The sequence below is a fragment of the Anas acuta genome, chromosome 1 (genome assembly GCF_963932015.1).
Source record: "Anas acuta chromosome 1, bAnaAcu1.1, whole genome shotgun sequence".
Lineage (NCBI taxonomy): Eukaryota > Metazoa > Chordata > Aves > Anseriformes > Anatidae > Anas > Anas acuta.
The window spans coordinates 95,916,409-95,928,939 of NC_088979.1; the positions used below are offsets into that span (position 1 = coordinate 95,916,409).

General features: G+C 40.3%; 1 protein-coding gene across 1 annotated transcript in view; it reads left to right on the forward strand.

The window, feature by feature from the left end:
- URB1 (URB1 ribosome biogenesis homolog) overlaps window positions 1–12,531 on the forward strand; it is a 45,431-nt gene that overhangs the window by 21,566 nt on the left and 11,334 nt on the right. The window contains 13 exon segments of the mRNA XM_068689298.1: window positions 730–900; window positions 2,007–2,203; window positions 2,531–2,755; window positions 3,052–3,231; window positions 4,045–4,900; window positions 5,628–5,829; window positions 5,922–6,099; window positions 6,879–6,937; window positions 7,665–7,858; window positions 9,062–9,172; window positions 9,261–9,324; window positions 10,967–11,138; window positions 11,726–11,828. Of these exon segments, the coding sequence (XP_068545399.1) occupies window positions 730–900; window positions 2,007–2,203; window positions 2,531–2,755; window positions 3,052–3,231; window positions 4,045–4,900; window positions 5,628–5,829; window positions 5,922–6,099; window positions 6,879–6,937; window positions 7,665–7,858; window positions 9,062–9,172; window positions 9,261–9,324; window positions 10,967–11,138; window positions 11,726–11,828 (2,712 nt within the window).

Below are 12,531 nucleotides of genomic sequence, written 5' to 3' on the forward strand. Positions count from 1 at the left end.
GGAGAGGGTTGGGGTGCACAAGGAGCTTTCTAACTAATGTGGCTGGAATTTTGCTGCCCGTGCTGTCAGGGACCAGTCACAGTGCTACTGCAGGCAAAATCAAAATTCTGCAGATGTGGACACTTAGCCAGCTTACCATGTGCTAGCTGTTCTGCTCTAACTGTCCATGCATAGGTTTCTGTAGTACATAAATTTAAGATAATTGAGGTACTTGAACACTCAGTCCCAGACTGATCAGGTGCCTTAAGTTGGCTCTATTACCAGCCACAGAATACATGGTAACACTATTTTCATATGTTAAACCTCTTGTTAACTCTTTCATGACCAAGATTCGGTTCTCTGTCTATACCAAGCTGAAAAGCTCTTCAAGGACTGCCCCGGCTGTTCTTTTTATAGGGAAGTAGCTGCTCCCTTTCTACTTGCCCATACATGTTTCCTGTCACCATAATGATCTGGTAGTCATTACCTCATGCAATCATGGTTTTAGCAGCTGATGCACCTCTTCTCTTCCCTTCTGTCAGCTGAACAGTGGTGTTGAATGGCAAACCCTGAAATTGAACACTGTAAGAATGATTTTTGTTAGACAAATGTGTCTTTTCTCCTGTCTTTTATCCCTTTTCTGCTTTGGGTATTCAGAAGCAGCCTCGTTTTCCTGAAGTGTTGGATTATACTTCCATTGGTACCTACTTAGGCTGAGTCCTCTGCTTATACTTTTTCTGCACACGATAGATGTCCTTGATATGGTGGATGTCCTAGTTGAGGATAGTGATGGCCTAGATGAAGAAATCGGGTTCACTTTAAACGAAGATACCATTATCCAAACATTTCCGTTCAGTGCTGTTGTCCCTGCTGCATTAGAAGCCAGGAATAAACTGCTGCTTCAGGCTGAAAATGAAACAGGTACAAACTTTTTTGTTTCTCTGTATCATTCATGGGAGTGGCGAGTGGAAGTGGGATTGTTCTTACCCAGTGAGCTCCACAAGACTTTTTATTATTACCATTGCCAGCAGAAAGAGGTACATTTCCATGGTTTTCCTTGCTCAGGAGAGGCTTATGAGGTGGGTCCTTCTCTCCTGACCCTAGATAAGCTCTTCCTTGGTTCCTGGAGTAGGAAAAGAAGTGGAAATGTGGGCACTTTACAAACTACCATTAAAATGTAGGGAACTCTATTGTGGGAGAGCAAACTGTCTAGGTGAGAGCAAGAGAGCTGACCTTTCCCAGGTGAGGTGCAGGGAAGTGGAGGAAGAGAATGAGCTCAGGCCGGACAAGAAAGCCCTTTACAGAGGGGACTGAGGAGCAGTGCAGAGTGTCCCTGCATGGATAATCTTGGCCTGAGACAGCTGTGCTTCAGTAACAGTGTTTAAACACAGGATATGTGGATCCTGACAGGAGGGTGGTTTCAATGGCTGGAGGCAGAAAGGATTTGGTGAAGTCACAGGGGGAGCTATTGGCTTGAGAGCAGGCTTTGCTAGCCTTCACCTCATTGAATCCAATGTATATCTGGCTGTTGAATAGCTTCTGAAGTGGAACTTTGACAGTTCTGAAATAAAATCCTCCAAATTTAACTAGTGTGTGTTAACTTAAGTGTATTCCCTCCAGTACAAATCAGTTCTGCTCTTATGTAGTGCTGGGCTGAAGTCATTACCCATGAAAATACAGGCAAGTTTAGCACAATGCAGTAAGGACAGAGTTAGTTTTATGCTTGTCTGGGAGGAAATAGGCCCATCTGAGCATGTATTTTGAAGTAGGGTAATTATTTACTTTGCCAAGGACTACTACTGTATAGAGGATTTTTTTTCAGATACCTCAGTGAGGTGGGAACACTTGTCTGGCTTGTCGAAAACACCTTTTAATCCCATTCAGTACTTTTTAAAATAATGCTTTAAAGCTTGTTGTCCAGGTCTCAAGGAAAGAGGCCTTAGTGCGTGTGTGTGTGTGTGTGTGTGTTTATGCAGATTACTTCAGAGGTGTCTTTTTTTTTTTTTTTTTTAATTTTGCCTTTCCAGGAGCACACATCGTAGAGTATCTTGTTGCTGTTTTCACTGACCTTCTGCACTCTCAGAGAGATGCCCTCGCCCTCTGCTTGATGTTCCAGCTGTATGATAAAGATCTGCAGTCCCTGAAAGTTTCTAAATATCCTCAGCTCTACCAATTTAACCAGTACTATAATCTCTGGATACCCCAGCAAGTTCAGGAACCCGTGGTATGGAATACCTACAGTTACTTGAATGCTTGAGCCAGTATAACAAAAAAGCCCACAGTGTATAAAGGTTACATTTTCTTTGCAAAGTGCATTTACATTCAGCTAATCATGACTGCTTGATCCCATTGGGGGACACAAATGCATTTAAGGGTATTTCTCTAACAACAGGAAAGGTCTTTGCTGTGGCTGGAAAGTGAAGCCAGAGCACAAGGGTCCTACCCTGGATTGTCAGTCTGGGATACAAAACAGGTAGCTAAAGAAACTTCAGGTAATACTAGTCTTTAATTTTCTCTTACGTTTTTTTTTTTTTCTCCCCATTTTAAACAGTTTAAAAAATGCAAAGAGGCATGCAAAGAACCTGCTCTGGCCCCGGATTCTGTGTTTGCAACTGTGCTAAAGCAGGCCTATGCAAGAGGAAGCAGTACCTTACTGGAAGATGATATCCAGACAAAATTGAGAGACTTGGCTTCCCAGCTCCCATCTGAACAGCTTGTATTAGGAGTAAAGCATGTGTTGCTGTACCTGAAATCCACAGTGGAGGACTTTGGCAATGTAAGAGTGATGTGTTGTGATGGCACTGTGGGTTTAAGAAGCCTTTTTGGAGATAACGTTCATTGGCCTGTGTTATATTAGAAGTCACACTTCCAATACTTACAGATGAAAATCTATAAGTATTTGTCTAGCACCCTGAGAATTTTCTTAAAATTAAGTTTCTAGAGCAGGGAATTCCATCCCCCAGAAAGGTTGTCATCTGGGAAGTTCTTAATTTGTTCTGTTACTTGTTAGATAATTGTCTTTGTCTCCATCTTCCTCTCTTCTCAAGTTCTAAGATGTCTGTGTTTTCACAGCTTAGTAAAACTTCTGGTCCCAGCCTTGTTGACTTCTTTTTGGACCTGCTGAGCAGCTTGTTGTGCCGGGGAAATGAGATAGAGCTGGGTAATCGGCAGAAACAAAAAGAGCATCAGAATGCATCAGATCTCTTTATGGATGAGGAATCTCTGATTACAGAGGAGTCTTCAGATGACAAGGTACAGAACCCATTGATATATGGCCCAGAAGCTTACCTGATAGTAAACTTTGATTTGATTTATTCATCCATAAGTTTTACTGAACTGTTTATTAAAGCAAATCATCTGAGATTTGAATGATATTTTAGCACAGATTTTGTTGATACATTGTCACCAATCACCAGAGCATGAAATTGGCTAATGAACAGAGACAGAGAGCAGGGAAACTCTTCTGGATCAGGCTTTGTGAGTGCTGTGACTTGATAAGTCTTGAGGACTTCTGGGATTTCAGTTAGGATTAAAGTGTGTCTGTTACATGATCTCTGTATAAGGGCTCAAATAGGATTTTGCTGCTTTGTGGAAGCTTACTACAGCTTTTACCAGGCCTTCAGAAGGGCAGGGAATGAACAGGACATCATATACTATATTTCACAGAGGTGTATTGAATGGAAACAGGTTAATGCAGAGAGTTGCTGGTAAGGTCTGGGAGAAAGATGTAGGGAAAAGTTAATTTTTCTTTCCTTTCATACGTTCTATGGATTTTTAGAGATTAGGATAGGATTGTATCAACAAAGAAACAGTTTTTCCCTTGGAAATGTGTTTAGATGTGGAAAATGCTCAGTGAAGGCATACCCCCCACATCACAGATGTTAGAAGAATTGTAATACTATGCCTGTATTTCATTAATATTTTTATCTTCTGACCAGTTAATAGGCAATTTCATGTCCAGTTACTGTAATAAACATGTTCTGGAAGATGGGCAGATAATACGATTTTCTTTTTCTATATCTGTAATCATCCATTCAGTAATGTTGTTGTAACCATTTGTTACAGACCCTAGAAGATATGCTCATGCTGATTTTCAAGCATCCTACGCTGGAGAGTTGGTTCCTGGCTTTAGAACAACGTTCTCTTCCTCAGCACAGTTTAAACCCCGTCACTGTGAAACTCCTGTCAGCTCATGTAAATTCTGGTGTGCTCCAGCTGTTGAAGACAGGCGCCCCGATGTTGCAGAGCATGGATAACGTACATGTGCTATTGAAATATTTTGAAGCAATCAGGAAAAGTGTCTTGAAAGAGCTACACGCTGTGGGGAAAGGAGGAAAACAGGTCTCTCCCAAGAGGTCTCACCAGCTGGAGGCTCTTCGGGAATTACATGTGTACATGTCTGCAGCTCAGCTGAAGGAGATCACTTTAACCATGCTGCAGCTTCCTGAGATGATCTTGACTACTCAGAAATCTGAAAAATCCCCTAAAAAAGGAAAGCAGCTGAGTTTGTATGGACAAATTTTGGTGCAGCTCCTCACAGAGAGCTACCAAAGGCAACCCCAACGAGGAGAACTACTGCTATCAACAGAGCACATTAAAGCTTTGGGGATATTGATGTCAGCATCAGCCAGTAAAGACCTGGAGAAAGTTTTCCTTCATGCTCTCCAAAGCGAGCCAGTATTTGCACACATGGTCACTGTAGAGGTGCATGTTTACTGCCTTAACCAGGGGTCAGAAACCTGCCTTGCCATTGTGGGCACGCTGATAAAGCACTGCAGAACTCACCTGCTGCAGTTCGAGCTGTGGTGTCTAAGCTGTGACACTGAAAAGTACCTGAGGAAGAACATGGAGAGCTTTCTTCCGCTCATTAATACGTATTTGCAATGCAGAGACCAGTGTGGTTTCACCCGACCCTCCACAGGTAAAGCCACAACTCATCCCTATTTTGATTCAGAAGGCCAAATTCTCAGTGTAAGCTCTTCTGGCCTTAAAATCTTGGATCCTCTGCACAACAAGTAGAGCTCATAGGAGTTAATTACATCTAATTATTCTTTTTTTTTTTTTTTTAAACACTTTCCCAATATAAAAAGTAAAGGACTGTAGTGAAGCTTGGATGTTAGACTGAAGCAAAGTGCTATTTCAGTTGCTGTTGCCTGGTTTTCTCTTTTGAAACCCTTAATACTTAGCACATGTGAAAAATCTCTCATGTTTTCCTATGTGGTTTGGTGTAGGAAGTATAGGAAACCGCTAGCAAACCGAGTTGATTTATAAGGTACTTGTTAGGTGTCTGTTGACGTGAGATAAAAATTCCTACAAGTCCATGGGCAAAGAGAACTGGTAAGGATTTCATCCTTCCTGATAAGCAAGGACAAGGCTTTTTATTGTGAAGTTGTCCCCCTATTGAATGTCTGTGTAATTTTCCCATGCTTAATTGCATCAGCTGTGTAGCAAGTGGTTATCTGCTGTATATACTAAATACTTTCTAATGATGATATTACAGAGCACACTTCTCTGTAACACTTTAGCAGATACTGTGGTATAACAGAAACTAAGTAATCTGGGGCTTGATTAGAGAATTAATTTGGAATTTTTGTAATTAAAAATCTGTTGTTGCTTAACACGCTCTGTGAAATCTGTGCCCCCTCCAGTTGTCTCAGCTGTTATACCTGTCCTGAGAAAAGCTCTGTGGAAAGAGCTCTCCAGTGTATTTCAAGACACCGAAACATCACACGAGGTCACTCTGAAACTGCAAGTTCTTTCCAAGTTGTTGCCATCTGCAGAAAGCAAAGGGCTGCGAAAGCTCATTGACCAGCTTCCTGCTGCTCTGGAGAAAGCAGGAAATAACGAGAGGTAAGCAAATCCAGTTGTCCTGTTCCATGACTAAATTTGTGTCATAAAGCATTGTGGTAGATATGTATGAATGCAAATCTGTATTTCCACAGTTGGATGGTGGCAGATGCTGTATCTAGAGTGCTTGAAAACTCTGAAGAGCTGAATTCCTGGAGGAGAAGCCTGTTAGCAGCCTGCATGAAGGGATTAATTGCCATGTACAACAACAATAAAGAGGAAAGCAAGCAAGAAGTGGAAAGGTCAATGCTGCTGAGGCTAGAAGAATTGCTGGTGAGGCTTCTTATGTCCATTGCCAGCATCCTAAATTGTGACTGTGTGGATATATGTTACAGTGCTTTTGTATTTGTGTCTTGGGTTTTATATTTTGTTTCAGAGATTATGGCTTCTGTGGGCTTTTAATAGCTTGTACAGACTTAATTTTGTCCTGCCAGACCTTTATGCAAATCAGTTTTGAGTTGTTCTTGATGATAGCTTTCTGCTAACAGTGCTCTGTGAAAATCAGTTTTCGAGGTGTTGCGGAGTTGAAAACCGAAGGCTGCTGATGGATGTTTTAAAGAAAAACATAAAGAGCAACAAGAGAGGTGTGCTTCTGACAAGACCCACATGCCATGCCTTCTGAACTCAATGGCAGAAATGCAACTGAGTGATCATAAAGCACACCTACTCGATCATTCCCTCTGTACTGCTGTATTTTTTTTAATTGGGTAGGGTAAGCAAATCCTTGTAGGACGTAAAAATTGAAGGTCTCTCCAGGCAGCCTTTGACCTCTTTCTGGTGGTTTGGTTTTTTGGTACCTAGAGACCAGCTTGCTCTTTAATTACATACAGCCAGTATGCTTCCTTTCTCCCAGGCCCAACAAAACCAGACTTGCAGTTTCATTTGAACCAGGATTGTTGTGTCCAAGGGTTTTCTTCCCTGTTATCCTTTGATTGTCCCACCTAAGTGTTTGGCTTGCCTGTTTTTAGTGTGTACGTGGAACAGAAATTGCTGGTTCTGTAGAAATTCTATATGCTAAATGCAAACATCTTTTCTGTATACTGCACGCACAGCGCTTTGTTGAAGAAGTGGACCCAGATGACTGGTACAACCTTGTGAAGACGGGACTCAAGTAAGTAATTTTGAGAGGCATCAAAGATGCTGTTCTGTTCACTTGGCCTTGTCCTGTATATATTGGAAACACTCCGTCTCCCTTGAATTCACCCAAATTTGATGCTTCTTGCTTCTCAGGGTGAGCTTTTATGCCATATCCACTGTCCTGGTGGGAGCCTGAACCTGCACTGCTGCAGGCAGATTTGTGTTTTGTGTTCTGGTGTTTGTAACTGACGTGGCTAACTAGATAGCTGGACTGGCTTCTTTTCAACTGGCATGAAGAAGCTTTATGCCTGTATAACTCCTTTTTATTTGAAGTATTTCTTGAATTCAATTCATATGAAAACAGAATCTGATCTTTCACTTTAAATGTGAACCATTTAAATATAAGGAGTCAAAGGAAGTGGGTAGTTCCGGATAATCTTAACTTCTGTGTAGGTAGAAGTGTTAATATGAAGGGTTGCTGTCTGAAGGGTTAGTCTGAAAAATTCTCATTCCTTGTTAAGCTCATTGCAGCTACAAGTGTGACTGTGTCCTGATCCTGTTTCCTTTTGATAAATAAGATACTAGTAAGAATTCATTCAAAATGGCTAAGGGGAAGATGTGCATATTTTCATTTTTTAAAAATTTCGTGTGGTTTTATTAAATTTGCTTTCATTGAAAAGTTCTGAGTTCTTAAACATTTTTTTTCAAGCAGCTTTCCTTTTGGTTGGGGTATGACTGTTCTGTGATCTTTGCTTCTAAAGGTACCGCTACAGAGATGAAGCGTTTTTGAAAGTCTTGAACATTGCTATTCAGTTATTATACAAGGAAGAATCCTCACTTAGTCAGAGATTAGTCAAGCTCTCCAAACTTCACATGATGGTCACGCAGCACTCTCTATTTTTGTCAGCCGTGCTAAGGTCAAGAGAAGAAGATGGCACGAACATCCAGACAAGAGGTATCTTTTTTTTTCTTCTTCCTTCCCTTTAACTATATTTAGTAATCTTGTCTTTCTCGCATTATATTCTACCCATCCAGTAACCTATCCACCTACATATATTTGCAGAGCTATTAAACAATTGCAGAATATTAGCGTTTAGTTTTATATCCTACCTCTATTTTGTAGGTGCCAGTTTTAAACAACTCTTACATTTTATAAAACTGCTGCTAAGGTGTTTTTTTTTAATCCTGTTGAAATCTCGAATTGATTTTTTTGGTTTCTGTGAAGCTGTTAGTGTAAGATCACTGAAGCACTTAGAGGTTCTGTTAGAAATGTGTGATGGAAGACCTTTAAATAGGTTAACACGAAGTTTTAAGTTCATTCTACAAGTTACATCTAAAATGTTAATTTAATCCATGTATATTTGATGTTCCTCATGAAAGTTTGCACTTTCCTTCCATAAGCAATGTGAATTGGGTCCTAGTCCCTGCATAGGATTGGCTTTATTTCTTTGTCTCTGCCAACTGAAGTACTGCCTGACCTTGGACCAGGCATTTAACCTACATACACCTCAGTTTTTCCCACTGTACAGCACTTTGTGATTCGGTGATTGAAGGACCTGTATAAGGGTAGGCAATTCTCAGGGCAAATCTTGATAAATTTTGTGTATATCAGTGAGCAACAGGTAAACAACTTCAAAGTTCTAAATCACCTGAAAAGAGCAAAAAGCTCTTATGAAGTGACAAATTTAGTTGAAATTAAAAGTAATTAATAGATTTTGCTGCATCCTGTATGCGTTTCACCATCTGAATGTATTTACGTAGAGCATGGAGATGGATTATTTGAGGCTAACTTCAGTAATTAAGAAACTTGGTGTCAAGAGCATGTTTGTTTAGGCCCTTGTCTTTATGATCTATTTTGTTTTGATTATTTTATATTCCTGTAGATGTAGCATTTAGGAAATAGCATTTGTTTGTCTTGGAAATATTGTTTTTAACTTCTTCAACACATTTTTTTTGCCTTGGATTGAATGCCTTCTGATCATCCTCTGGTGTAGTCATGGAAATGTGGTGTTTTGCTGTTTATAGAGCTAGATCCTTATTTGAAATGCATAATTATGTGTGCACATACATTTAGAGAGCATATATGTGTGTGTGCATTTCTGTGCAAACCATCTAACTGAGGGAGCAGCAAACCTAAGCCTGTGTGTGTTTATTTCAGAGGCCTTGGTGGATATACTGCTGACAGTTGTGAAACTGAGCCCTTCTGTCTGTGAGAGCAGTCACCTTGCTGTGTTGTTGGGTGCCTACGGGGCTACGCTGAGTACTGTAGGTATGTCAGCCTGGGAAAGGTATTTCCTACCAGATCTGTTTTTCATCTTCATAGGTGACTGACTTTGGATTTTGTTTTTGTTTTTTAGATCAGAAGATACTGCTACTGCTTCAGTTGTATGAGAAGAATAATCAAAGTCTCATAAAGTCCGGGTGAGTTGACCACCTTCCTTTGTTTGACTAATTATCTGCAAATAAGCAGCCTCAGAATTGTCGTTTTTCCAGGGTCTTATTTTTAACTGAGATAAACAATGAGCAAGGTCAGACCTAGAGGTGAACGTTGCTTTTGGAAACATTTTTCCTATGGACTGATAAAATATAATACCTATGTTGCCCAGACTTTTGGACAAAAGGATCGGTGTGTGGGTATCTGCAGGGTCAGTGATGGGATTTCAATTTCAGTAGTGCCCCTGTCACTATAGTAAGAGCCTACTGTGGGGATTTCATCACAAGCAAAGGTGAAAACAGAAATTGTTAATGTAGAACTCCTTCCCTGTTCTCTTGGGATACAGGACTTGCTACTCAGCACAACCATTGCCCTTTTTGATGCTCTTGCCCTTGCGTGCACAGCATTCTGTTACGGTGCTTTGCTGGAGAGGGGAGGAATATGCCAGTGGAGGACTGATGTGTAAGCTCTTGCATAAACATGTGTAGTTAGATTTGGGCTCCTAGCATGGTATGAATGCCTTGTCTGATACTACTCTGGACTGGAGCTCTCATTATTGTGCAGTCTTGGAATACACCAATGTGCTTCTTAATAGAGAATCATGTCTTGTATAAAAAATCCTACTCAGGCCCTTTGTACAATCAGTCCACAGGGAAGTCAGCTGCGGTTAGTTCTTACAGATGCTGATGCTTTTGTTCTGCTTTGCTCAAATGCACTTTTCTGTCTTTGAGGTATGGGCAGAAATATTAACAGCTGTGCAAGTGGCTTCCAGAAGTAAGGACTTTGGCAACAGCTGCATGCTGCATAAATCTTCACTAAAAGTGTTTGCAAATGGGAGGGTGTTAAGATAGGAGGAGACTATTTTCAGAGGTAATTAGGGCCCAAAACTTTTCTAGCCTTTTTAAAGGAGGAACAATTTTGTACTGTACCCTGAAGTGAATTGGTAGCCAGGCACTTGGCTAGACCTGATCCCAGCACTGAAGTGTTTGAATATAGAGCACATTCAGGAAAAGTAAATACCCAGCAGAGCCCAGCTTGTGCTACAGATGGGAGCCTTCAGGTTCTGGGTGATAAGAAGCCTAACATCCATCCCTCTGGTTGTCTTGCTGACAGAGAAGCATGGTGTTGGCAGTACCCATGTAGCAAATAACAATATTGATAGCACTTTAATCACGATAGCAAAACAAGTGGGATATAAGGGGCAATTCAGAGGAGGAGAGTAAGGAGTTTTGTTTTATTGAAGCACTGTGATGCTGTTTTGAAATGTAAGTCACATTTGAGACAACCTTCTCTGACCAGATCTTTTTCACTGTATTTTCATGGAGCTGCTATCATATTTAAGCTATAAATGCAGGTAAGTTAAAAAGCCTTTTTTGTGAGAATGTAAGTTCTGACTTGGATTAACAGGTTAGGAAATAGTTAATGAGACACCCTCAGACTGAATTTGAAAAGCTTTGAGATGGATGAAAAAGGTGTTGCCAGGGAAACTAGTTCTGGTTTCAAGTTCTCACATGTTAATGAGTACAAGTGAAGGGAAATTTTAAATACTAATTTATAGCCTCCGTAATTGCTTTTTGCTCAGTGCTATCAGCCTGTTGACTAATGCCTTTACTTTTAACAATGTTTAAGAAACCTGCTGTGGGGTCCAGCTGCTGTGGAGCATCACAAGACTTGCAAGAGTCTAGGGAAGTCACTATGGCAGCAGCCAACCATGGAGGAGATTCTGTGTCTGCTGGATCGAGAAAAGATGATGAAGACAGTTCTGTCTTTCCCTCAGCATCGCCGTCTTCTGCCATCAGAGGTGCTGTGGTTCAAACTGCTGAATTACCTTCTTTTGCTGTAGAAAAAGAACCTTTAAGTTAGTCCTTTCTTTTTTTGCATTCATATAATATCTTGCAATTTGTTTGCCTCAGGAGTGGCGTTAAAATTAATAAGAGGGCTGGCATTAGAGCACTTTACTCAATGTGTTTTCTTTTTATCTGAAATTAAACATTATATTGTAACTCATTTGAAAAATAAATAAATATGCCACATCTTGTCTGTAGGTGTAATTGTGGAGCATTGCAAAGATTGCCATGTATAAATGAAATCAAAATTTGACTTCTTAACAGTTGTTCAATTTGACTGTGCCAGGTTTGGCTGACAGTGGGCTTTTTAGTCTTTCATATAGTTTTATAACACCTTTCTATATCTCTTCTGTTGGTTTTGGAACCCTGATGGTGAAAGCCAACTATAAAATGAAGAGTGTCTTGGTCTGTGTTGCATTAGATTTTACACGGTTTAGTATTTGCTGCTGCATAACGGGATGAAGTGCTTGGGGCACTTCGAAACCAAGCACTGGAAAACAGAGTCATTGTTTACACAATCTTGGTTTGGATTTGGTTTCAGGAGTTGGAAGAGTCACTGTATAGAGATGAAAATGTCAAGAGTCTCGATGACTTCTATGATCCTTGTTTTCTACTTCAGCTCTTCAGTGAATTGACCAGACCAGGTAAAGTGAATGCTCCTCTTTGATATTTTATTTAATTATTTTTACTCTGCTGTGGGAGCCGCATGGCTCCATCTGTAGCTCTGTTATTCAAAGTCTAAGGGATAATACTTCAAAGAAATCATGTGCCTTGTTCTGGGGAGAGAAAATATATACATCCTTTAACCATCTACTGAATTGCATTGTAATTTTCAGAATGGCTTAAAAAAGTAACTGGACATAATTACTGTTAAAGTCTTTTTTTTTTTTTTTTTTTTTAAAGCAGTTTTCTAAATAGTGTTATCTTTCTAGTGGAACTTAGGTACTCGGGTAGGTACAGCAGTACAGCGAGCCAACCAATTTTTTTTCAGAAGACTAGGTGTTCCTTCGTATCTCTTTCAAATATAGTTGGCTAACCCTGTGTAGAGGGAGTGATCTGCTTAATATGATGAGAGATTTTTAAACTGGAACTAAAAACAGCTTAGGAGAGTTAAAAACTAGACAAAGATTTGTATTCTGTTATCTATGGAATATCATTCTGTACAGCACAGTACAATTATAATGTAAAATGGACCAGTAGAGAATATCCTCTGCTGGAAGGTTGTATATTTTCTGGTGCTTGTGTAGAGCTGTATCCTGTGCCAGTTTTGGTGTCACAGAAACATGATGAGCAAAAAAGGCATTGGAGAGTTGGTGCCTTCTGCAGGTGCACATGGTGCCCCACCTG